Source organism: Anolis carolinensis, chromosome 2 (genome assembly GCF_035594765.1).
Source record: "Anolis carolinensis isolate JA03-04 chromosome 2, rAnoCar3.1.pri, whole genome shotgun sequence".
In the NCBI taxonomy this organism is placed as follows: domain Eukaryota; kingdom Metazoa; phylum Chordata; class Lepidosauria; order Squamata; family Dactyloidae; genus Anolis; species Anolis carolinensis.
Genome location: NC_085842.1, coordinates 76970222 through 76997811, shown reverse-complemented (window position 1 = coordinate 76997811; position 27590 = coordinate 76970222). Strand labels below are relative to the sequence as shown.

The 27590-nt window shown below is 39.1% G+C and overlaps 2 protein-coding genes across 7 annotated transcripts in view; one reads left to right on the top strand and one right to left on the bottom strand.

Annotated features, from left to right (window-relative positions):
- The window catches only part of ecm2 (extracellular matrix protein 2), a 28188-nt gene extending 20690 nt beyond the window's left edge, over nt 1-7498 (top strand). For all 6 annotated transcript variants that reach the window (XM_008105183.3, XM_016991604.2, XM_003217658.3 and 3 more), the window contains 2 exons: nt 2183-2509; nt 6239-7498. In XM_008105183.3, the coding sequence (XP_008103390.1) occupies nt 2183-2509; nt 6239-6455 (544 nt within the window). In that variant the 3' untranslated portion in view covers nt 6456-7498. The remainder of the gene's footprint in view (nt 1-2182; nt 2510-6238) is intronic.
- Nucleotides 1-27590, bottom strand: part of cenpp (centromere protein P) — a 224474-nt gene that overhangs the window by 74112 nt on the left and 122772 nt on the right. The window lies entirely within an intron of this gene.

Here is a 27590-nt window from a genome sequence, read left to right as displayed (position 1 = left end):
CTAGTACCCTCTTTGTTTCTCAGTTCTGAACCATCAAGGGGTCATCAAGATGTCTGGCCATTTTCTCACCCCTCGACAAAGAATGGTACATCCAAATATCCCACTACACGTGCTGCAATTATCTTCTGTTCTTTAGAATGGATTAAAAAACATTTCAAAATTCACATGGAATTGACACTTTATAGATTTACTCTTGAATTCAGTGTTGACATTCCAAATACGCATAACATTCAAGAATTCCTGTTTTAATTTCCTTTTTCCATGCTCACAAGTAAAAGGGGGAATGTGTTTCATGAACTTGCACTAAGGGCACTTTATGACTATGCTACCATAGTTTTACCTTCTGGCAATAGAAGGCATGGAGAGAGATAAGAAGTAACCATGGCTCTCCCTGGTTGTCTCTATCCTATCAGGATGTGAGCTTTTCCCTTATTGAAATTTCACTCATGCTTTTCAAATATGTATGATCAGTAAAGTGGAAGGGAAGGAAGAAGCAAGGAAGGAAGTGGAGATGAACTTCAATGCAATCTTCTGCAATAATTTGTGATGTGTATCAATTGCAAATAATAATAATAATAATAATAATAATAATAATAATAATAATAATAATGTCATAAGATATACTGCTGTCATCATAAATTGGACACAGGCGGAACTGGACAATTTGGACAGAAAAACAAGAAAGCTCATGACCATTCATCATTCACTGCACCCTCGCAGTGATGTTGACCGGCTATATCTGCCTAGAAGATCTGGTGGCAGAGGACACTTGCAAGTAAAACAAGCAGTCAAAGAAGAAGAACATGCCCTGGCAGAATATGTAAAGCAAAGTGAAGAACCTGCTTTGATTGAAGTCAAAAATCAGAAACTCCTCAAAACACAGAAGACAAAAAACCAGTACAAGAAAATCGCACTACAAACTAGAGCTGACAGCTGGCACAACAAAACATTGCATGGAAAGTTCCTTGACAAAATTGAAGGAAAAGCTGATAAGGAGAAGACCTGGCTATGGCTTACGAATGGGACACTGAAGAAGGAGACAGAAGGCCTGATCCTTGCAGCCCAGGAGCAAGCCATCAGAACAAATGCAATTAAGGCCAAGATTGAAAAATCAGCAGATGACCCAAAATGCAGACTGTGCAAGGAAACCAGTGAAACCATTGATCATATCCTCAGCTGCTGTAAGAAAATTGCACAGACAGACTACAAACAGAGGCACAACTATGTGGCCCAGATGATTCATTGGAACTTATGCCTCAAGTACCACCTCCCTGCAGTAAAGAACTGGTGAGATCACAAACCTGCAAAGGTTGTGGAAAATGAACACGCAAAGATACTGTGGGACTTCCGAATACAGACTGACAAAGTTCTGGAACACAACACACCAGACATCACAGTTGTGGAAAAGAAAAAGGTTTGGATCATTGATGTTGCTATCCCAGGTGACAGTCGCATTGACGAAAAACAACAGGAAAAACTCAGCCGCTATCAGGACCTCAAGATTGAACTTCAAAGACTCTGGCAGAAACCAGTGCAGGTGATGGGCACACTGGGTGCCGTGCCAAAAGATCTCTTCCGGCACTTGGAAACAACAGACATTGACAAAATTACGATCTGCCAACTGCAAAAGGCCACCCTACTGGGATCTGCACGCATTATCCGAAAATACATCACACAGTCCAAGACACTTGGGAAGTGTTCGACTTGTGATTTTGTGTCACGAAATCCAGTATGTCTATCTTGTTCGTTGTGTCATATAATAAAATAACAACAACAACAACAACAACAACAACAACAACACTTTTATTTCTTACCCACCTCTCCTCATGGTTCGAGGCGGGTCACAACACAGTCAAAAGCACACAAATACTATAAAAATTCTACAAACAATGCAGTTCCACAGCAAAGCATTTCTATAAAATACACATTAATCACACAGGACAGAGACCAAAACACAAGACATGAATTTAAAATTCATGCTTTCAACTAGCTGGATACACTCTTTGTATTAAGAAATACAAAACTATGTCCCAAATGTTGTTGGAACAAAATATAAGACTTATTCTTTTTGACAGATATGACCACATGCTTCAGTGTTGCTTGACATTTGTCTCAGGGTATGTTGTTTTGCATTAATCACGTACTCTTATCTTTGTATATCTTCCCCTTTTCTTTATTTTAGGAACCTGGAATCCATTGATCTTTCTTACAATAAGTTGTACCATGTTCCCTCCTATCTGCCAAAGTCATTAGTGCACCTTGTACTTATAGGAAACCAAATTGACAGAATTCCAGGATTTGTATTTGGACACATGAGGCCTGGTCTGGAGTACCTCTACCTTTCATTTAACAAACTTGATGATGATGGAATTGACCCTGTGTCATTCTATGGGGCATATCACTCTCTCAGAGAAGTGTTTTTGGATCACAACCAGTTGAAATCTGTGCCACTTGGAATTGCAGAAATGAGATCACTAAATTTTCTCAGGCTCAACAACAACAAAATAAGGTAATAAAATGGCTAAGTATAAATATTGTATAACACTGGATGGATTAATATCTTTCTTCTCAAAATATTTCACTATACTGTTGGCCTTCCATATCCAGTGAGTTTGCATCCACAGATTCAACCATTCATGACTTGAAAGTATTTTAAAAAATTCAGAAAAGCAAACCTTTATTTTGCCAGTTTATATAAGGAGAACCATTTTCTACGCCATCATCTATACTGGATCTTGAACAGCCACAGATTTTGGTATCCTTGAGAGTGGTGGTGGTGTCATGGACCCAAATCCCAATGGATACTGAGGGCTCATTGTATATCAATGTTTGATGAATACTGGCTTAATTTTGACTGAACTTTTGGAATTTTTTGTTAAGTTTTAGAGGTCATAAATAACAATAACTTTCAGTTCAATGGTTTTTGTTTAATTTATATGCCAGTGAATGCATGTATCCATAATGATTCTGGCATCCTAAAGACAACTGGCAGCTGTGGCTTAAAATTCTTTAGTAGTCCACAGGTAATGGAACTGAAGTATCATAAGGAAATATGTTATGCAGAAAAGATTGAGGAAAAGAAGTCTAGATTTTATTACACCTTTGTTTTCTTCCCCACAACCCCAAAATCTATCCACAATGACCCCCAGCAAAAAAGACACTGATCCATGTAAATATTGTCAGAGTAATTGCAGCGCAGCAGTAGTTGGATGGAGTCAGTGGAACGCAGAACGAAGAGACATCAGAGACGTTGGTAAAACTATATACAAAGTTTTAGTGACTTCAGTAATAATCAAGACAAATAGACTTGAAGACAATGGACACAGGACTTGACTTCTCAGCAGACAGCACTCGACTCAACTCAGAACTGAACTGAACTGATGCAATCAGCAATGCACACACACTTGTGTCTGGATACTCCCCAGCTTCAGCCACACATCAAGGTCATCACAGCTTCTTAGTAATTAACTCTTTCCAGACTATAGCACACTCTGGATGATGCAATCAGTATGCAATACAGGAAAGACACAAATTTCATTTAAACACTACCAATACACAAATCCCACATTAACGAATATTTCCAGGGGCATTTTCCCATAAGGTAGTTTCTAATTTTTATGGATATGGAAAGTGCACCCAAAATATATTACAGTAGACATTCGCTTATCCAACGTTCTGGATTATCCAACTCATTTTTGTAGTCAATGTTGTCAATATATCGTGATATTTTGGTGCTAAATTCGTAAATACAGTAATTACTACATAGCATTACTGCATATTGAACTACTTTTTCTGTCAAATTTGTTGTATAACATGATGTTTTGGTGCTTAATTTGTAAAATCATCTAATTTGATATTTAATAGGCTTCTCCTTAATCTCTCCTTATTATCCAACATATTCGCTTATCCAACATTTTGCCAGCCCATTTATGTTGGATAAGTGAGACTCTACTGTATTTTGAAAATTTGACAGGCTGTAGTTAAACAAAATTCAGGCACAGATACATATCACATATGTGAAAGCAGTTTTAGAAAAAGAATATTACTTGAACAGCATCTACTGTAACTATCATTTCATTAAAATAAGCCAGAAAGAAAACTATCTTCCATAATCACAATTAAATAGAAAAAAGGGTTGGGAAACATGTCCTAAAACCATGACAATGTAAGGACCATCCCTTCCAGTATTATTGTACCTTTTCACTCAAGTCTCCATTTGAAGCTCTGCTGTCTGTCGCTCTCCCATAGAATATTGTAATACAGGTTATGTTTCTAATTATGTTATCAAGCTCTGAAAAAGCCAATAGATTTAATCATCCCTGTTTTTAGTATGCTGTGAAATCATTTCTGTTACAGAATTGTCTGGGACTTCGGTAAAATAAGTATCTCCTGATACTTGTTAATTGTTTCTTTTTGTTAAATCTGCTTTAAAAACATTGTGTTGTTTACTAATATCCCTTACAATTGTTTAAAAACACAGTTCTGTGGTTGGATAAGACTTAATCATACTTAAATTCTGGCATTGCATTCTGGATTTTACAATGTTATTAGCTTAATCTGTAGAGATTACCCTCTCCCTTTCATATTAGAACTCAGTCATTCAAGTACAGTAGGGTCTCACTTATCCAAGCTCCGCTTATCCAAGGTTCTGTATTATCCAACAGTTTGCCTTTTAGTAGTCAATGTTTTTGTAGTCAATTTTTCAATAAATTGGGAAATTTGGTGCTAAATTCATAAATATAGTAATTATTACATAACATTATTGTGTACTGAACTGCTTTTTCTATCCATTTGTTGTAAAGCATGATGTTTTGGTGCTTAATTTGTAAAATCATAACATAATTTGATGTTTAATAGGCTTTTCCTTAATCCCTCCTTATTATCCAACATTTTCGCTTATCCAATGTTCTGCCGGCCCCTTTATGTTGGATAAGTGAGACTCTACTGTACATGAATTGTTGTTGCTATTCTGCAACACAGTGTTGCAGTATGCTCACATCATCAAAGATAAGAGGTTGAGGCTGGTGCTGCTTTTAGGTTCTCCTGGGATGAATCTTAATTCTTGATTTTCTTAATTCTCTTGATTTTCACAACTGTACTCAGAAAAGGAGAGGATTCAAGTTTTGAAAGAGTTAAGATACAGTATTTACACAGATCTGTAGATAAGTTGATCCAGTTTTGGGGGGTTGTTTTTTTTTTACTAATATTTCTCCACGTGCACCCATACACACACAGAGTATATCATTTCTTCCCCTGTTGTGTTATACAGTACTAGAAGTTTTCCAAAACCAGTCTGAGGGTTTTATAATATAACTATATAAGAGGATAGTAGTGGTATGGAAAACAGGAAAGGTGATCTTTTCCCTTTCTTTCACACTATAATCTCGCAGCATGCATCCAACACACTTGAATTTCCCTGTCTGTTTCATATTATATGCGGTTTCATATATCTGCCTTTAGTTTTCTGAGTTCCTTATTAAAATAAATTATTAGGTGGATTCATGAAGCTTTTATAAACAGCTGTTTGGCAGCTATTAAAGAAAATAGCTAAATAATAAGGACAAGCATTGTGGAAAACCAATAACATCCCTTTCCCGGGTTTTGTACTACTCCAAACAACTTTCTGCTATAAATGGGGCTTTTTCTAATCTAAGAAGGCTTTCCCCTTCTTCAAACATGACCAAGAGACTATGATAAATCTTAAAGAGCAAATAATTTGAACTCAGATTTAGCACCTTAGTTCCAATGGCATTGGTAAGATCTGTTAGGTCCTCAAGTTTGCCAATTTAAATCTTTGGTCACTTCTAATGTGGTTCCCTCTTATTGGTGCTTCTTCTTCTTCTCATATTATGACAAAAGTAGTCTTTGCCAGAATATCTCCATACAAGATATGTGCAAGTCAGTTTAATTCCTTCATCAGTATGGTGATATGCTGCAGAATCTACCATGTTTGTTTCACAACCAACTTAGAATTGGGTTTTAAATCTAGTTTGCTATTAATTGCTGGAGTCTTATCTACAGTGATGTGAGAATAAAGCTCACTGCATTAATTGGAGCTTTCTTTTTTTTATGCTGTTGTTTTGTGACTGAAACTAGCTAGTGGGGCCTGATGTGTGGTAAAAAACCTTATCTTGCAAGTCTGGAGCCCATCCATTCCTGATTTAAAACATACATCTATTTAATGATATTTTCAGTCCTTTTTACAAATGTTTCACTGTGTTCTATATGATCTTTACAGAGCAGTTCCCACAGAGCGCATCTGTAGAATTAGAAGGGATAATGAGGATGATGAGGAAGAAGATGACAGTGAAGAAGATCATGACTATGAAGATTCACAACTGGAACATCTTCACCTTGAATATAATTATATAAATACCAGAGATCTTTCTCCGTATGCTTTTTCATGTGTTAGATCATACTCTAGTGTGATTCTGAAACCTCAGAAAATCAAATAAATGAGCCGGTTTCTATCACAAAACAGATTTTTATATGTAAATAAAATACTTATATTAGCTCATCATCAATGAGTGAAACCAAATAAAATGCTTGAGCACCATTATTACTCAATATTATTTATTCTTAATGAAAGGTGAGGTGTAAGTGTAGGAATGCTTATAGGAAAGTGACACTGCTTAAATACCAGAAATATAAGAGTAGCATCCTGGTTCTCATTCTAAGTCACACAAACTGCTTAGACGAATATTTGTTTTTGAATGTCATAAGGAAGCACAATATAAGTGGATTTTATTGGTATTCTGATTAACATTAAAGACTTAATTTGATCAAGACAAATTCAGCAGCTGTGGCTGGTCCTGGAGATGCCTCATTTGAAGCTGCAACCACATGGCTGAGTAGGGCTAATTACAGGGAGTTCATGACTCCCTTGTGACATCAGCTTCACTGGTTATTGGTTTGTTCCGTGGCACAACTCAAAATGCTAGTTATGACCTATAAAACCCTATATGGCTTAGGTTCAGGCTGTTTGAAGGAAGGTATTTCCCCACATGAGTTTGTCCAGAGAGATCTTTGGGGGAAGCCCTTCTCTGGCCCAACACTCTCATGAGCACATCTGGTGGAAACACAGATTGCTCCAGTGTTATGAAACTTCATTCCTAGGAGTTTTATTAATGGGTTGCTGTGAGTTTTCTGGGCTGTATGGCCATGATCCAGAAACATTCTTTCCATACAGCCTGGAAAACTCAAAGCAACCCAGTGATTCTGGCCATGAAAGCCTTCTACAACACAATTTTATTATTGTTATTCTTCTATCAGCAGATAGAGATTTTTTTTGTTATTCTAACAAGCTTTGAGAATAATTTAGAAAGAATGAGCTTTTAATACTGTGTAATGCTAACTTAATTCCTATGAAACTGTTTGTATGTTTTTGCTTATATGTGCTTATATGTGTTTTTATTGTATCGGTTTTAACTTTTTAATGCCACCATGAATACAAGTTCTGGAGGAAAAGGTGGAAATAAATAAATGAATATGATAATGATGTTTCCTGTAGCAATTTCAGTGGAAACAAGCTAAACCAGAAAATCAATCTTCTAACCAACATGCATTAACTCAGGTGATAGGAAGAATGAATTACATTACTCTGATCTAGCAAAAGGATGGCTTTTTCCAGTAATCCACATTCCAGATTCCTGAGACAACGGAAAGCAGCCAAAAGATGAAACAGTTGTTCCCATGTAAACACTTTAATTCCAACTGAGGAAGCTTCTGTTGAAATAATTATATGTGCATGTTCTAAAAAGATTTTGTTTGATGTAATTTTCTACCAAATATGTTTGTTCTATCTTCATGAGTCTTGTTATGGTGGTGGTTACTGAGGAAGAACTACAAGTGGCCCCAGAAGCCTCTGAAGAACTGTATATCATGTAGCCTCCCTCCCTCCCATAATACAGCCTTACCATTCAAAGAGCAGTCAGAAGTCGAGGGAAATTAAATGGCCAGGAATGTTGGTGAATCACCTAGAATTTTTATTTAAGCATCACCAAATGACATTTTGGGTGGCAAAATGGGCCAGACAATCATTTTGGTGGCAAAATGGGCCAGACAGTTAAATAGGTTGTCTGGCTCATTTTGCAGCTGGAATACTTTGACAGGCTCCATGGTACCTGACCTTTTGCTACAAACAAAACATCTAAAACATAGCATCCGCATTTAAAACATAGCAACTGGCCACGAACACAAGATATTGCTCACTTCAACAATGGGACAATTTACAAAAGAGGAAATAATGGCAAGCACTAATGTTTAGTTCATAGAGTTTGTGCCCTCTTTTCCTCATATGCCCTCCTTGCACACAGTATTTGGTTTATAAGAACTGTGGCTTTGAAGAAGATTCTGTTCTTCCTTTGCAATACTAGTACAACATATTTTGATAGTCAAGCACTGGAAACACCAATGGCTTATGAGGTAGTACTAGTCAAATATAGGATGAAAACAGTTTCTAAACATATTGCTAAAATTGTAGTATCCGTTTTGTTTATCAATGCAGAGGAAACATAGAAATACCCTGTTTCCCTGAAAATAAGACATCCCCAAAAAATAAGACCTAGTAGAAGTTTTGCTGAATTGCTAAATATAAGGCCTCCCCCGAAAGTAAGACCTAGCAAAGTTTTTGTTTGGAAGCGTGCCCATTGAACAGAACACCAGAGCATGCAGGATTGGTAAATGTAAACAATAATAATAATAATAATAATAATAATAATAATAATAATAATAATAATAATAATAAATCACACAGTCCTAAACGCTTGGGAAGTGTTCGACTTGTGATTTTGTGATACGAAATCCAGCATGTCTATCTTGTTTGCTGTGTCATACAATAAAATAATAATAATAATAATAATAATAATAATAATAATAATAATAATAATTTTATATCCCGCTTCCATCTCCCCAGAGGGACTCGGGGAGGCTTACATACCAGTTGTATATGGAAATAATGATAGTAACAAGAAATTCTTGACAGGAGTCACAGTTTGTCTGGTTTAGTTATGTTGGTTTGTGATGACAACTACTGTACAGTATAGAATAAATTTTCATTTTTTTTTGTTCAACAATAAATATGAATTCTTCTTCATGGAAAAATAAGACATCCCCTGAAAATAAGACCTAATGCATCTTTGAGAGTAAAAAATAATATAAGACACTGTCTTATTTTCGGGGAAACACGGTATTCTAGTAGAGATTATGAAAGAAATATTTGTCCCTGCCTAACACTTATGGTCTTTCTTTCCTCTCAATTCTTTTTAATACTCTTCCCACTGTCAAGCTATAGGATTTCTGGGCACAGGATGCTTCCTCTTAAAATAGATAGTTGTCGGGTTCTCTTCTCCCAGTTGTGCTGTGGGTCCGTCTTCCAAAGAAAGCACCAAGACACACGCGGGTAGATTCCAACAAGTTTTATTGTACTGAATACCAGAACCTTCTTTTGTGCCACATATATAGGGACTCTTACATACCAGAGGGTCATTGATGTTTTATGGCCGGCCTGCTTTATGGCTGGCATCTGTTCTTTGTCCGCTGAGCAGAGATGTCAAGGATTGGAGATCCTGACAATAGTTTGAAATTGTATAGCAACGTGATAAGGGATTAATTCATTTGAATGTGGAAAGACATGATTGAAACTCAGTCTATATGACTTCACTTAAGGAAAACAATATGGTTTCTAATTGCTTAAGTGTGAAGTCTCAATTTATCTTAAATGTCCTAGATCATAGGCAGAGGCCAACAGAAGTTACACTACAAATTTTATTTTGGGAGCCAATAAGGAGATCATGGAATAGACCATTTAGGTAACTGATGTGTCACAGAAATCAATATATCTATTATATTTAATTTTAAATATGATATATCAAAGAAGACTTTCATGCTGTTGCTGCTCCATGTATTAAAATTTATGTACATCAATTCACAAGCACAAAACATAGTGAAACGGGTGTAGTCATGTGCAATGATGAGTCAGAAGGGACACAAATATGATTCACTATTTGTTAATATGTAATTTCAATGAGAAATGCCTGGATGATTATCACATTTGTCTCATCAGATTATATATTAGATGCTTGATGCTTTGTGCTAAAAGCAATGTGAAGTTGATTAAAATATGAATTTGATAACAAGATCTAAAGGACAATCAAACATGCATTGGTATGTATGCATGATCACTGTATAATTGTAATGTTGTGATGTTATCAAAATTTTAGTTTAATTTATTATACTTTGCCTTTTTCTTTGATTAGCACTATGATCACACGCTGGCAAAATGTTCTGTAAATATAGGATGTTTCAGATATTATATAACTGTCAAAGACAGAACGCCACAAGATAAAACATAACAAAGTTTATTGGAGTTACAGAACCAAAAATGCCCGTAAAAGACAAGGGCTAGGCAAACACTGGCCTTAAAAGTAAAAAGAGACAAGAAAAACGTTCAAAAGATAAACCGGATTAAACCGGAGTTTAATCCGGGTTAAATCAAAACAGCTTGCTTCAGCCTGGGAATAAACAAACAGAAGCTGGTGAACAAAAAGTTCAAAGGAATGCAACTAATTGGCAGCAGATGCTTCTCTGCTGCCAAGAGCTATGTTTGAGTAACTTAGAGGTTACTCCTCCACACAGCAGGCAATTTCCCGATACAAACACAGCAGACGAGGGCAGAAGCAGTCAGCGAAGTCCCAATCCGTTCCGAAGGTCGTAAGGCAGATGCAGACGTTTGTAGTTCACCAGTTCCAACGATAGACACAGGTAGGAGAATCCAAGGCCGTAGTCAGTCAGTCCGTAAGTCCAGAGTAAGCAGATGGCGTCCGTCAAGAAGACGACGGAAGGTCAAAGGTAGTCAGCAAACGAATCACACCCGTCTTCAGGAAAACTTCCCACACAGATCCCAAGCGTTCGTCCAGATTACCTTGCCCAACGCAATTTGCTATTGCTCCCAAACCCCATTTTATGCCAGTTACAAGTCCTCATCGCTATCAGCTGTTCTCCTTAGCCCGGGCGTTTCCTCATCCCTTTCCTCATCAGAACTGGAACACCTTTGACTACGCCCCACAGCATCCCCAGCTGTGGATCCCGTCCCATCCCTCCAGCTTGTCCACGGGTCTAATCCTGAAGGTCCCCAATCGCCTTCCATACTATCATTGCCAGTGGCACCCAAATCCTCCCTTACACGAGTCCATTCCATGTCATCCTCTTCCGAGCTAACCATCTCTTCCTCCATTCTCTCAGTAAACCCCTCAAAAGAATCCTCGTCAGATGGTTCTGCAAAGATATCTCGCAGCCGCTTCCTTTCTCGCTCCTCGAGCGTATCTGACTCTCGAGGAGTCTTACGCCCACGTCTCCCAGTAGTAGAGCCATGAGGCTCAACCATAACAATAACAGCATGCATGTATTAGCTGCTGGATAGAGAGTATAGCCAGCCCCCCTGCATTCATGGAGTACAATAAACACCTGTGTGTGTTTCACACTAGTAAAGTTTAAGTTGTGCATGTTAAAAAAGCTTAAGTAGTAAAGCACAGCAGACCTCCGTGTTTATAACTCCATAACAATTAATTTAACAGCATATGCTTAATAAATACATAAAAACCAGAACGAGAATGAGGAAGCAATTCTTGCAATTGAGGGATGAAAGATGTGGGGTCTCCCAAGATTCTATATTGGAGCATGTATAATTTTTCTGAAGTGAGCGGAACATTAGCAAAGTCTGTAGATGTCATCAAATTGCAGAGAAGCACTGGTAGTCAGTGTGTGCTGACTATGAGACAACCCTCTCACCCCAATACAAAGTCTCTCCTGAAATGAATAGCCCAAGGATTGCCAAAAAAATCAAGTAAACGAAGTGCAGTGAGCAGAGAATGAACGAAGAGGAGAAAAGGGCAAATAACAGCTATCTTCAAAGAGCTGAAAAGTTGTTACTTTGTGTTTGTTTTCTTAACAGAGTAGGACTAAAAGCAATAGATTCTGTTTATAAGATGGGAAATTCTGACTAAACATTTAAAAGAAACAAACTACCGTAATTCATTGTGTAATAGTTGCCAGCACATAATAACTCCCCTTTTCGGGAAGGCAAAATGAGACTTTTGCCTTTCCCTGCATAATAGTCGCACCTTTAGTTTATTCACCTGGGTGAGCGAACTTAAGGGTGTGAATGCTCTTTTGGCACTGTGGGACTTGACTGATCTCTCAGCTTTCCCACAGTGCCAAAAGGGAAAGAAAAAAGGTGGGCAGGGAGTGAATTCACTCTCCCACGCCTGCCTTCTTTCCCTTTTCACAAGGAGGCAGCCACGCAAGCGGATAAACTATCACCTACCTGCATGGCTGCCCCTTTGATTGCCACTTCCCTGTGCAGCAGCCTCTTTGAAGGAGCCCCTAGTCCTGGAAGCAAGTTAATCATCACCCACCCACACAGGTGCTTCCTTTGAGGGTACAACCCACCCGCATGGCTGCACCTTCATATTGATTAAAATGGGGCTTTTTTCACCATCTAATAGTCTCCAGAAAGTGGCAGACAACTATCTGATTGTGCCTCTAGCAATTCAGACGTGAATGACTTAAGAGGTGGTTAAAATAAGAATAGGAACTGTGAATAAACAGATAGTTCTTGCAATAAAAGGATGAAACAAGAGGGTTTTCTAGTGATCTATTTTGGGAATCTATTTTGTAACCTTTAAAAACGTGATCAGTAATCATGAGGGAGGAAAAAATAAGCCAAAACTGCAGAAGACATCGAAAAACCAAAACCAAAGTAGATTATAAAGAGCTGCTATAGAATGTTTCCAACAGTTAGAAACAACATAAAAAATATGGTTTTATATAGGGATTAACATGAGAACGTTGTGGCTAAAACAGCAACAGCATTGACAGTTCTATCTACATGTGTACAAAGAGGGAGTTTAAACTAGCCATGACTAATCAGGAAAAGATATATTCAAGATGGATAATTAAGGAAAATCAACCAAGTTTTGAAAGGCAGTATTTGTTGGAAGTGAAGAAGCCATTAGGGAAAAAGGAAACTCTGTGCCTGTAGTGTCTGCCTGTCATCTTGTTTTTATCTCTGTTTCCTAGATCTACACAGCTCAAGTTGTTTTAGCTTCCTGTCTGCCTGTAGTGGTCATTCCCCTTCATCCCAAAAGTTTTGACAGGCAGTCCCCAAGTTACAAACATCCGCTGTACAAATGACTCCTAGTTAAGAACAGGGGTGAGACAACAGGAGGTGAGAGAAATCTATCCCTTGTAAGGGAAATTCATTCCTGGACAAGTTATCATGGGGAAAAGATGTCTCCACTGAAGCTTATCATCTATCCTTGTTCCCACAACCAGCTATTTTTTTTTTTTTTGCAAGATCCAATTGACACGGGCAGAAAGGGAGGTGAAATTATCTGGCAAGTCTCTCTTGTATATTTCTTTGAAATATTAGCGGAAATTCCTAAGAGGGGTTTTTCTATGTAGAACTTCCTGCTTCTTTCTTACTTCAATAGTGTTCCACTGGCCTGATCTACACTGCCCTTTATCCCAGGATCTGATCTCAGATGATTGGCTTTGAACTGGATTATATGAATTTACACTGCTAGATAATCTGAGATAACTACATAATCTGGGATCAGATCCTGGGGCACAGGGCAGTGTAGAAGGGGTCACTATCATTTTAAAAATCTGCTTTCCCAAATTTGTTCTAAATTTCAAAAACCAAATCAAAGAATGACTAGATTAAGAATACATACGTATAAATCCCAGAAATTACACTCAATGTTTTGCGTCCTTGCATATTGTATTCTGAATGGGATTGACTGCACCTATAATTATATTTGGTAAGTCCCCACATGAGCATAAATATTTGCAAAACTGGTGAGGGAACAAATGCAGAAGACAGTATTTTTAGTAAATTACTATATAAAAATTATATATCTCCTAGCCAAATTATATTCAACATTTCATTTCATAGGAGGCGATTAGATGGTCTATAATGTAAGCATGATTATGCTACAGCCTAAATAAATGTCCTTTACAATAAACTTCATAACTTCAGTAAGATACTGAAGTTCAAAAATAGTATTATTTTCTTAGTTCATGTATGTAATATCTATGGTTATTGGCCAATATCCTCAACGGCTTAGCCTTTATGCTGGCCTGCAAAAAAGGAAACTATAATGGAAGTAACATAATCGTTCTTTCGAAGAGCCATATAATTGTTAGACTGTGTGTTTTAGTCTTCTAAAGTATCAGTAGGTTTATTTTCCAAGCTACACAAGCATAAAATATAACTAAGTGACCTCTTTTAAATTACAGGAATGCTGCCCCAAAATATTTTCAAGTACCCACAATATGTGATGCTCCGGATAAGGGAATGGGATAGGGCATGACAAAATCAACTATGAATATGGTAGTGAAGGCATAATCATGAGCAGAAAGTGTAAAATTTTAGTAAATGTCAAATAAATCCACCAATACTAAATGCTGCCACATAATGCAGACATGGACAAAACACCTTGGCCTTCCTGAACATCCTTTATAGGCTCATTGTTCAAAATATTAATCCCTGTCAAAATAGGCCCATCCCTTTCATACTTTCATAATTTCCTTGACCAATAAATTGTATCACTGTTATAGGGAACCATCTGCCTTTGTTGATTATCTGGCCAATGTGGCTCAATCTCAAATAAGTTTCACTTTTGTAAAAAGTCATATAAAAACTCTGATCCCAAGTCTATCACATGAATTTCATAGACGATTTCATAGATCTCTTTCGTTCTGGTGCAAGATATTATTTCACCAAGGAATTAAAGAGGAGAAAGGTACCCAAAGTGCAGTACAGGGATCTATTACTAAAGCCCCTGGGAGGTGGCTCCATTTCAAAATTCTGAATGAAGGAGAGCCCATCACCTTCTAAGGTACTCCATTCTATTGTAAGAAAACTCTTAATGTGATAAGGTTCTTCCTAAAAGTTTAGTTTGAATATTTTTCTTATTCATTGCATCTATTGACTTTCTAAGGTCACATATAATGGTTTGCTATTCAAAATTCTGTGCAGTTCTAGAACCAGACACAAACTAAGTCTATGCCACCTAGAGGACTCCCTGTTCCCTTTATGGTGAGGCTGGGGGTCCTCCAGCCAGAGCATTAAATGAAAGAAGGCCAAGAGCCCTCCTTCTCTCCTGGGTGTCCTGACAGAGATGCTGCCTTAGGATCCCAGAGGAAGTGTGGTGAAATGAAAATGGTTGTAAGTGTCAGCAACAATGGGGGACCCTTTTCTCCCTATAGTTTTGAGGGGATAGAGCGGTGATTATCATCCAGTGGGTCCCCAGGTGTTTTGGCCTACAATTCCCAGAAATCACAGTCAGTTAGGATTTCTGGGAATTGAAGGCCAAAACATCTGGGGACCAGGGTGAGAACCACTGGGCTAGGGGCTCTGCTGGCTTTACTAAGTTCAGAATGGAACAGCCACCGCATGGGGAAAGCACTCTACTATTTTTCAGAGGTTTTTATTTATTTATCATGTCAGAAGCAAATTGATAATACAGTTATAATGTATTAAAAAAAACAAAAGCCAAGTTAAAAACTTGGCATTGTACTAAATTTCCTTTGACTAGAAGCTGGCCACTTCGAGTGCTTCTGGTGTCAACATAAGAAGGTCCTCCATTGCGCATGAGGCAGGGCTCAGACTGTATTGTAGTAGGTGGCCTGTGGTTTGCTCTTCTCTGCACTCGCATGTCCTGAACTCCACCTTGTTGCCCCATTTCTTAAGATTGGCTCTGCATCTTGTGGTGCCAGAGAGCAGTCTGTTCAGCGTCTTCCAAGTTGCCCAGTCTTCTATGTGCCCAGGGGGGAAGTTTCTCATCCATTATCAGCCATGGATTGAGGTTCTGGGTTTTAACCTGCCACTGTTGGACTCTCACTTGCTGAGGTGTTCCTGAAAGTATCTCTGTAGGTCTTAGGAAGATATTTCTTGATTTAAGGTGTTAATTTGCTGGCTGATAACCGAACAGAGGATGGGCCAGAGATGTCATTGCCTTGGTCTTTTCATTACTGGCTGCTACTTCCTGACAAATGTCAGGTGGTGCAATACCGGCTAAGCAGTATAATTTCTCCAGCGGTGTAGGGTGCAGGCATCCTGTGAGGCATGTCTCCTGTGCAGGCATGTCTCATTAAAAGCCACATCCACTGTTTTAATGTGGTGAAATGTGTTCCACACTGGGCATGGGTATTCAGTAGCAAAGCGCAAGGGCAGATGTCTTCATGGTATCTGGTTGTAATCCCCAGGCTGTGCCAGTCAGCTTTCATATCCTATGATTTCTAGCACCCACTTTTTGCTTGATATTCAAGCAGTGCTTCTTATAAGTCAGAGCATGGTCCAGAGTAACTCCCAGGTATTATAGTGTGCAGCAATGCTCCAGTGGGATTCCTTCCTAGGTAATTCTCAGCGCTTGAGATGCTTGTCTGTTCTTAAGGTGAAAAGCACACATCTGTGTTTTAGATGGATTAGGAATCAGCTGGTTTTCCCTGTTATAGATGGTAAGAGCACCTAGAGCTTTGGAGAGTTTCAAAGCTCCCTGCTTGTACGGTGATGGCACAACCATCAGCGTTGATGAAACCCTCTGTCCCTTCTGGCAGTGGCTGATCATTTGTTTGGGTGTGCACCTGGAACAATTTTGATTTGCAAATGACAAACTTGGATATACTTCCATGAGAAAATGTAAGAAGTGGTGTTAACTACCACTCCACATATAGCAAGATTACAGAGAGACTTTCAACATTGGAAAATTAACTTTTAGCTTTACATTCTAAACACAACTAATGGAAACTTTGTTGGAAGACAATAATAATGTAGCACTTATTTGAAACCACATTCCACCATAAGATGATTAAATGGTATTGCAAGTGTCAGAGCATTCCTTTCTTAAGTAACATTATTTCCCTCTGTGTATTTGAATAATACTTAGAATTACATCACATTTTCCCTATTAAAACATTTCTCTCACAGCTAAGAATTCATTGCCTCAGGGTAAGAAAATGTAAAAGAGACATGATTATGCCCAAGAGCATTCATGCCAGCAGAATGCAGTCAGGGTCTGGTTAGCCCAATGTTGCCTCTTTGCATGGGTCACACAGTTTGATCACAAATTTAGTGGTAACTGTTGGTTACATGGCTCTTTCAAACCAATTCAATGTTTATTTTATGTCTTCTGAGAGTGGCCCCAAGACAGACTACCTAGATGTGAGATGTGAAGTTTGTTCTGAAGACACCTCCCATATTTTCCTGTACTTAAATCATGAAGAGTAGCTATACAAAACTACCAATCATAACAGCTAACTAAAACCTCTACAATTAGGAACTGTGTACTTCTGCATGACAAGGGGTTGGACTGGATGGCCCTTGTGGTCTCTTCCAACTAAGATACATCTCTGATATTGAGGCAAAAACAACAAAATAGTTCTAATCATCAGTAGCTATAAATATTGTGAGAATGCCAGACATATGTAAATACCTACTTATGTGGATAGAATCATGGACTAAACTGATTCTTGATCTGGTTCAGCAAGGCAGTAGTCATACTGTATGAAGCAATAATCACTGGGATTGCACTGTGAGGCATAGGGAAAAGGACAGACTAGCAGCCTTGTCACAGGATGATTTTTGCTTATTATGGCAAAAGGTTCCTTTTTGAAACATGACTACTATCCAAACTCCAATCCTACACGAGAACAGACATTTGGGTAGTATCATATAATGGTGTATCACAAAATTCATCCAAATTGTACTATGGAACTACAGGTTGCATCCAGATTGCCTTGAATTATATCCAGATTTCTCATTAAGTGTATACCAGACAACCTAGAGCAGTAAAGCTTGCTTTTATAACATGTAAAATATCTGTATTTACCATCTGGAAGTAGGATTTTGAGGAGGCAAATATTTTATGATTGAATTTACAGCTCTTACTCTGATGTTCTAAAACAAAAATATTTCTATGCAACAATAATACTTTATTCTTTTGACATTTATACAAGTGTAGAATTTATGGTGCATATAGAGATGAAAAGGTAATAATATATGAGTCATATGTTCTAAAAAAGGTGTAAGTGTATCTAAATATCTTTATGAACAAAACTCAACAAAGTTTCTATTCAGTATTTATTCTTCTTTGTCAAATAATGGTTGGGGATCAAAAATAACAACAGAACTGAAATAGTAAAGTATCCATAATTAAGCAATTCAACGATATATCTGTTATTCATCCTGGAAAGAAGTCACAAGTGGAGTGCTGCAGGGTTCCGTCCTGGGCCCGGTTCTGTTTAACATCTTTATTAATGACTTAGATGAAGGGCTAGAAGGCATGATCATCAAGTTTGCAGATGACACCAAACTGGGAGGGATAGCTAATACTCCAGAAAACAGGAGCAGCATCCAAAACGATCTTAACAGATTAGAGAGATGGGTTAAAACTAACAAATTGAAGTTCAACAGGGACAAATGCAAAATACTTCACTTAGGCAGAAAAAATGAAATGCAAAGATACAGGAGATCTTGGACAAGTTAAACATGAGCCTACAATGTGATGCAGCGGGGGGGGGGGGGGGGAGGCAATAGGATTTTGGCCTGCATAAATAGGAGTACAGTGTCTAGATCCAGGAAAGTCTTGCTACCCCTTTATTCTGCCTTGGTCAGACCACACCTAGAATCATAGAGTTGGAAGAGACCTCATGGACCATCCAGTCCAACCTGGAATACTGTGTCAGTTCTGGGCACCACAATTGTGATGTGAGATGCTGACAAGCTGGAAAGTGTCCAGAGAAGGGTTACTGGAGAACGAACCCTATGAGGAGCGGCTTAAAGAGCTGGGCATGTTTAGCCTGCAGAAGAGAAGGCTGAGAGGAGTCATGATAGCCATGTATAAATATGTGAGGGGGAAGTCATAGGGAGGCAGGCGCAAGCTTGTTTTCTGCTGCCCTGGAGGCTAGGACGCAGAACAATGGCTTCAAACTACAGGAAAGGATATTCCACCTGAACATTAGGAAGAACTTCCTAACTGTGAGAGCTGTTCGGCACTGGAACTCTCTGCCCCAGAGTGTGGTTGAGGCTCCTTCTTTGGAGGCTTTTAAGTAGAGCCTGGATGGCCATCTGTCAGGGGTGCTTTGAATGTCATCTTCCTGCTTCTTGGCAGGGGGTTGGCCTGGATAGCCCATGAGGTCTCTTCCAACTCTATGATTCTATGAAAGAAATGCGAGTGAATTAAAGCCAACACAAGCTACTAGAAGACTCTGTCATATATCAAAACTTTATGGTTTATCTGAGTAGTTCTCAACCTGTAGATCCCCAAACAACAACAACAACAACAACAACAACAACAACTTGTGGCGCAGGCTGGAGAGCAGCTATAATCAATCACTGCAATGAATCACTCTGACCAGGAGGTCATGAGTTCGAGGCCCACTCGAAGCCTATGTTTGTTTGTCTTTGTTCTATGTTAAAAGGCATTGAATGTTTGCCTATATGTGTAATGTGATCCGCCCTGAGTCCCCTTCGGGGTGAGAAAGGCGGAATATAAATGCTGTAAATAAACAAATAAAAATAAATAAACAACAACAACAACAACAACAACAACAACTTTATTTTTGTATCCCGCCCCATCTCCCCGAGGCGACTCGGGGCAGCTCACATGGGGACTAAGCCCAACAACATACAATAAAATAATGCGGTATAAAATACACAATATAAACTACAACAATATAAAATGTATAATTATCACAACAATTTAATATATCAACTCTACAACACAGCTTCACAGAGTAAAAGCATGGTCATTGAACAGGGTGATATCATGACACTTCAGTCCACGGTCTTGGAGGAGAGGAATAAAATTATAATTGTGTAATTGTGATGTCTCATGGGCCATGTAGTCCTGTTCCTAGTATTATTGTGACAGATGAAGAGGAAAACTTGGATTTCCCACCGTTTCAGCCAGAATTGGAGCCCTTGCACCTGCAGGATATTTGCCCTCCAGAAGCCAGCCAAACAAGCCTTGAGCAGAAATCTCCCCCATTTTCTCGCCGAGATTATTATAGTCAACAAAGAGGCGCTCGCGAGGCGACTTGCCGGAGCGCTAGGATAGCTGCCAGACATTTAGCTGATTAAGTCTGTTTCCCTTGGGAAACTTTAAGGAGTCAAGCATCTGGACACAGAATGGTTTTCGTTTCTTGTTCCCCAGAGAAAATGTTCTTTGGCGGGAAAACAAGATCCTATTTAGGTGTTTGCTTTCTAAGAAACCTTGCGGAGTCAATTCGTCAGCTCGTGGAGTGAGATCGTGTGTGGACTTCGTACTCCAGTTCCCAGCTCCTGAATCAAGTTCCCAGCCCTGCCTTGTTCCACGGATTTCTATGGACTCAGTTCTTGTTCCACGATTGCCTTGTTTCAAGTTGGACCTTGTCAAGTCTCAAGTCTTGCCTTGCCTTGCGTTTTAAACCACGGACCCTGCTTCTCGGATTCCAGACTTGTTTTCCTTTCCTTCGGATTTACCTTAAGCCTCAAAGTCTATGGACAGTTCCCCACACTATTGCTTGCCAAATAGTGTGTGTTTCGGTGAAGTGGATTATAACTTTGGACTTTAATATCTTATATTGGACATTGTTTTCCTGGACTATATTTGACCTTTCCTGAAAGGTCTACTTCTGAACTATATTCTACACCTGTTTTTATTGACTTTATATATTTCTTTAATAAAGATATTAGATAGATTCTGGCTTCTGCGTATGGTTATTGGTGCTCTGCAGCCTGGGTCCTGACAGTAATGTCTTAGGGGAACTCATCACAAACATCCGTGATAAGGTGCAGAAGACTAGGATGTTGGGACAGGTAGGGACTCAGTCAACTGAGTCCCCAGATGTTTTGGCCTTCAACTCCCAGAAATCGTAAAAGCTGGTAAACTGGCTTGGATTTCTGGGAGTTGTAGGCCAAAACACCTGGGGACCCACAAGTAGAGAACCACTGGTTTATCTCTAAAAACAGAGAATCTGTACTTTCAGGTCATAGTACATTCACAAACCCCATTACAATAGAAGTCAGTGAAAAATGTATTCATACAGAAGTATCCTTTTAGAAATGGAATGGAAATATTAGGGTGTTTAAATAAAAGGAATGAAAACATACTTAAGAGGTATAATGATGTACAACAGTACTAGCTATACTGGCCTAGTGATCTTAGCTTGGTTTAACTAGTGCCTCCTATTCTATCCAAAATGGAAATTGAACCCAAACAGGTAAATGTTAATAATTAACCAGGATTTTGAATGAGGTTGTTTCTGAAGCTGGAAACATTACAAACTGGGCCATATTGTCAAATGTGTTAAAGTTGTGTTATTTTTATGCACTGATTTACATCAATTACATTTATTCTGGTTTTTATGCTGAATCCGAAACATATATTATTTCATCTAGAATCCAGACCGTAAGCAGCTGTTAATATAGGTTTGCCATAAACAAGGAAGTTTGCCCATCTTTGCTAGTCCAGCTATTGCCTTGCCACGACTGTGCTCTTCCTCTTAGCTTTTTCCATGAAAAAGTACTGATACTAAAATTTTGAAAAATATTTTGGTTGTACCCATTGCCTTTTGGTGGTATTGCATTTCGATTATAACAGAGGAGTTTTTAAAAGTTACATGTTTTCTATGTGAATATTGCCAGAACAAACAAAAATTCTATTTCTTTATGAAATGTGGTGTAAAATATCTAAAGATGAGCACAGGCAGTCTCTGAGTTACAAACAAGATTGATTATGTAGGTTTGTTCATAAGCTGAATTTGTATGAAAGTCAGAACAGGTAGTCCCCTGCGGGGTGAGAAAGGCAGGGTATACATGAAGTAAATAAATACATCTTTAAGTGTAATTTCAGCCCATTTTTAAAGTTTTGAATACCATAGGGAAGGGTTAATGCTCCTGTAACCTTTGTTTTGCTGTCTGTGCTCTTGTTCAGATGATTTCACCTTACTTTTTGTCCATGTAACAATTGGATTTTGAAAATTTTGAGTTATTACAGAAACAAGGATTGATGGAAAAGCTTCAGTGGTTAACCTTTCCCCCATGATAACTCTTATAGGTCTAGATTCCCCTTCCTAGTGGTAGAGTTCCTCTAACTTCCTGTTGTCTTCCCCCTGTTCTTAATTAGGAGTCAGATGTCTGTACCTTCGGGACTTCTTGTATCTCTTAAATTTTCAAACTTATAAAATCCCTATGTTATCAGTTCCAGGAACAATTTATTGTCAAGGATGTCCATATCTCTATTTTGCATCAGTTTATGATACAAACTACCTGTTCATAAAATAGGCTGTGAAGTGATAGGCAGCTGCAGCAGAATCGTATTGAGGTAAAAAGGGCACAGATACTGCAATCATCGGACTGGATGGGCAATTTTCTTTGCTGGCAAAGTATGCATGCTTTTTGACCACCAACTTCCCAGGCACTACTATGACCAGTCAGAAAAGTATCTTACACTAGCATAACAGGACATTATACCTGCATAAGTACCAAGAAATTTTTGATACCTATCTGTTATGTAATGACATAGGCAATGAAGTTCTGCACTATCTATATATATAAAAGAGCGATGGAATCGCGGCGCCGGACAAAACAACAAAACTAAAGGCCCCCTCGAAATTTGACAACACAACCCATCATCCACGCCTCTAGGTCGATACAACAAAACATCACGTCACAAACCTCCACGGGGCCTAAAAAAACCCCAAAAACCGGAACAATCCAACTGCGTCTGCACCAAAGGCCACCCTGCCCACAGACAAAACAACCCCCACCCCCTCCCTCAACTGCCGGCTGAGAGGGAAAAGGAAAGGGCCTGATGCCACCAGGCATGCCAGGAGATGGGAGTCCAAACACATCTGGACAGGCCTAGCCTGCCTTACCTCCTTCCACCCCTGCTACTTCAGGCTCCATTTAACAGCCTGGAGGGAGGTGTGGGCCTTGCAGATGTCCGCACTAATGGCGCCGAGACAGGAGGGAGCACCGGGGCCTGCACAGAGCCCCCGGCCGCCACCGTCGCCCTCCACTGAGGCCTGGCCGAGAGCGGGGCCAGGGGAGGCAGCGAGGAGCAAGAAGAGGCGAAGGACGCACCACCCGGTCGGTCGCCCCTTCTTCCCAGGAGGAGGAGGGAAAAGAAGGGAAGACAGATCCCCGCCTGCCCCTCTCCCTCACAAGACAAGGCAGCAAAGTTGTGCCCAGGTCGCTCTGTTACTTTCTTTTCTCGCCCTCCTTGGCGTCTCCTTCCGGGTGACAAGAAAATAGCTCCCTCCAAGGCCTTTCTCCCTTCACCAGGCGTGGACCCAACCACCCCTGACACCCCAGGGAAGGAGGCGGAAGGGCACCGACTCTCCCTCCTGAAAGGTCCCCTGCCTCCGTTTTAGCAGGAGGAACAACCAGGGTTTATCTACAACAGCCATGGGGAACTTGGTCCCTCCCTCCAGGTGTTTTGGACTCCAACTCCCACAATTCCCAACAGCCTCAAACCCAGGGGGGAAGGAAGGCTGTTGAGCCTATTAGGAATTGGGGGAGTTGAAGTCCAAAACACCGGGAGGGCCCAAAACAGGCATTCCACACAAGAAACATTCACAACCAACTAACACCTCCCAAAAAAAAGCTTCTTCAAGGTAGTAACCACCCAGACCTTAAAGCTCTAAGGATATTCAATACTAATCAGGCAACTCCATGGCAATATGCAAACCTGCCTCAAGCAGACAACAGATCTTTCTACCACCATGGACATTCCAGAGATACGTACATCAACCCCTTTGTAGCCCACCTTAATTAAGACTGAACAGCCTTGCAGCTTTAAACCCAGGCTGCCTCCTAGGCCACAGCAAAAAATATAATCCACTTCAGTGTGCATTTTAAACAGTTGTGTACAAGGGACCTCATAGAATCCTATTCTAACCAGATAATATATGATTATACATATAATATGTAATAATTACTGTGGTCTAATAAGAATACAGAACAATATAATCTCTACAATCAGGACACTAAATAACACTCAGAAGACAGGGGAATTCCAGACAGGAAACTATCAGGCCCAGCTAACACCTCCCAACAAAGGATTCCCTCAGGCAGGAACCACCCAGCCTTGGAAGCTGCAAGGCCATTCAATGTTAATTAAGGTAACTAAGTGCAGCATTCATACTTGCTACACTGACACTATTCATTGCTATTCGACCTGACCAACCAAGAATTCCACAAGGTAGAAAGTGCCCAGGCTTGAAACCAGCAAGGCTATTCGGTGCTGTTCAATCTGGCCAACCAAGATTTCCCCTAGATGGAAAACTCTCAGGTTTTGAAGCCATCAGGCCATTCCATCCTATTCAACCACCGGCCAGACTTTGAAACAGCAAGGCTATTCAGTGCAGTCCCAATTGGCCACAGCAACGCGTGGCAGGGCACAGCTAGTGACATATATAAGACTGAAAAACTATAATAGGAGAACATTGTAAAGTCAAACAAACAAGACTAAACCTTTAGTCAATTTTACATATGTTCATTCTTAAGTCTACTATTCCCATTGACATAAAATTGAAAAATGTGATTTTAGCTTTGCATATGTTTTAACGGATTTTAACTGTGAATTTTTAATACTGTTATGTTAAATTCTGTTTTAATGTTTACATATCTGCATATTTTAAATTGTGTGGTCATACTATTACAACCTCACTGTTTTTAAATTCTATGTTTTTAATAAGTATTTTTTATTCTTTTTGGTTAATGTGCAAATATTACAATTGGTGCATGTTATTGGGCTGTGGAACTCCTTGCCAAGGGAGATTAGGGAAGCCCCCTCACTCATGTCTTTTAGGAAGCAGCTGAAGACCTGGATGTGGGACCAAGCTTTTGGCCCATCCTAAGATACGGTTGATATAATCTGATGTATTCGCTGGATTAATGTGTAATTGAATACAGACTGGCTCTGACTTTTGGCCCAATGCTACTGGCCCTGTTGTAATGGCCACACAGTGTTTTATTGTTTTAAATGGGGTATGATATTGGATTTTAAGTGTGTTTTTACGATCGTTCGTTTTACTATATTTTGTATTATATGTGGCATTAATCTTGCCATTATGTAAGACCGCTCTGGGTCCCCCTGGGGAAGAAGAGCGGTATATAAATTAAATAAATAAATAAATAATTGTTTATTGATGTATTGTATTTATTTATTTATTTGCAGCATTTATATTCCGCCCTTCTCACCCCGAAGGGGACACAGGGCGGATCACATTACACATATAGGCAAACATTCAATGCCTTTTAACATAGAACAAAGACAAGACAAACATAGGCTCCGAGTGGGCCTCGAACTCATGACCTCCTGGCCAGAGTGATTCATTGCAGTTAAGTGCAGCTGGCTTGCTCTCCCGCCTGCATTTGATATTTCTGTGAGCCGCCCCGAGTCCCCTCCGGGGGAGATGGTGGCAGGATACAAATAAAATTATTATTATTATTATTATTATTATTATTATTATTATTATTATTATTATTATTTTAATGTAGGCCGCTTTGAGTCTCCCTCGAGAGAGATAAAGCAGGGTATTAATAATAATAATAATAATAATAATAATAATAATAATAATAATAATAGGCACAACAAAACATTGCATAGAAAGTTCCTTGACAAAATTGAAGGAAAAGCTGATAAGGAGAAGACCTGGCTATGGCTCACAAATGGGACGCTGAAGAAGGAGACAGAAGGCCTGATCCTTGCAGCCCAGGAGCAAGCCATCAAAACAAATGCAATTAAGGCCAAGATCGAAAAATCAGCTGATGACCCAAAATGCAGACTGTGTAAGGAAGCTGCTGTAAGAAAATCGCACAGACAGACGACAAACAGAGGCACAACTATGTGGCCCAAATGATTCATTGGAACTTATGCCTCAAGTACCACCTCCCAGCAGTAAAGAACTGGTAGGATCACAAACCTGCAAAAGTATTAGAAAATGAGTATGCAAAGATACTGTGGGACTTCCGAATCCAGACTGACAAAGTTCTGGAACACAACACAAGCTATGTGGTTGGACTGGATGGCCCATGAGGTCTCTTCCAACTCTACTATTCTATGATTCTATGACCTATGATTCTACACCAGAAATCACAGTTGTGGAAAAGAAAAAGGTTTGGATCATTGATGTTGCCATCCCAGGTGACAGTCGCATTGACGAAAAACAACAGGAAAACTCAGCCGCTACCAGGACCTCAAGATTGAACTTCAAAGACTCTGGCAGAAACCAGTGCAGGTGGTCCCGGTGGTGATCGGCACATTGGGTGCCGTGCCAAAAGACCTCAGCCGGCATTTGGAAACAATAGACATTGACAAAATTACGATCTGCCAACTGCAAAAGGCTGGGATCTGCATGCATCATCCGAAAATACATCACACAGTCCTAGACACTTGGGAAGTGTTCGACTTGTGATTTTGTGATATGAAATCCAGCATATCTATCTTGTTTGCTGTGTCATAATATAATAATAATAATAATAATACATCACACAGTCCTAGACACTTGGGAAGTGTTCAACTTGTGATTTTGTGATACGAAATCCAGCATATCTATCTTGTTTGCTGTGTCATACAATAATAAGTATTTAAATGTGTAATAATAATAATAATAATATAATAACTTTATTTTTATACCCCGCCTCCATCTCCCCAAAAGGACTTGGGGTGGCTTACATGGGTTCGAGCCCGGGTAAAAACAGTAACAAAATAAAACACATCAAATGAAAAAACATGCAAAATTATAAAATTTTAAGCACTAACATGTAAAGATAAAATAGCAAGCTTAATAAAACATGATTTAAACACGAAAATGGATTTCGTGTACTTTAATGGATTTTCTCTCAGTGTGAATTTTTAGACATGTATGTATTTTATATCAATGTTAGTACAGTAGAGTCTCACTTATCCAACACTCGCTTATCCAACGTTCTGGATTATCCAACGCATTTTTGTAGTCAATGTTTTCAATACATCGTGATATTTTGGTGCTAAATTTGTAAATACAGTAATTACTATATAGCATTACTGCGTATTGAACTACTTTTTCTGTCAAATTTGTTGTATAACATGATGTTTTGGTGCTTAATTTGTAAAATCATAACCTAATTTGATGTTTAATAGGCTTTTCCTTAATGTCTCCTTATTATCCAACATATTCGCTTATCCAACATTCTGCCGGCCCGTTTATGTTGGATAAGTGAGACTCTACTGTACTTCGTTTGTAGAACTGCAAAATTTGGATAAGTGCAAGCACCAAAGGATAATTGAGTCTAGGAGGCATGGATCTGGGTTTCTCACCTCAAATGCAGAACAAACACAACCTTGAGCATCCTTACTGGTAGAAAAATGTTCCATCATATCCACAGTATTAAAGTGTGTATTAAGCATCACCCATTTCCCCTTTGTTTCCTTCTCTCCGCGTCTACATTATTCGACCTCTGTTTTAATATCCTATAGCCTTGAACCAGATTTACAGAAAAGCATATCCATGTCCTGGGGCAACCTAAGTGGAATTATTTCAGCAGAAGACCTCCCCTT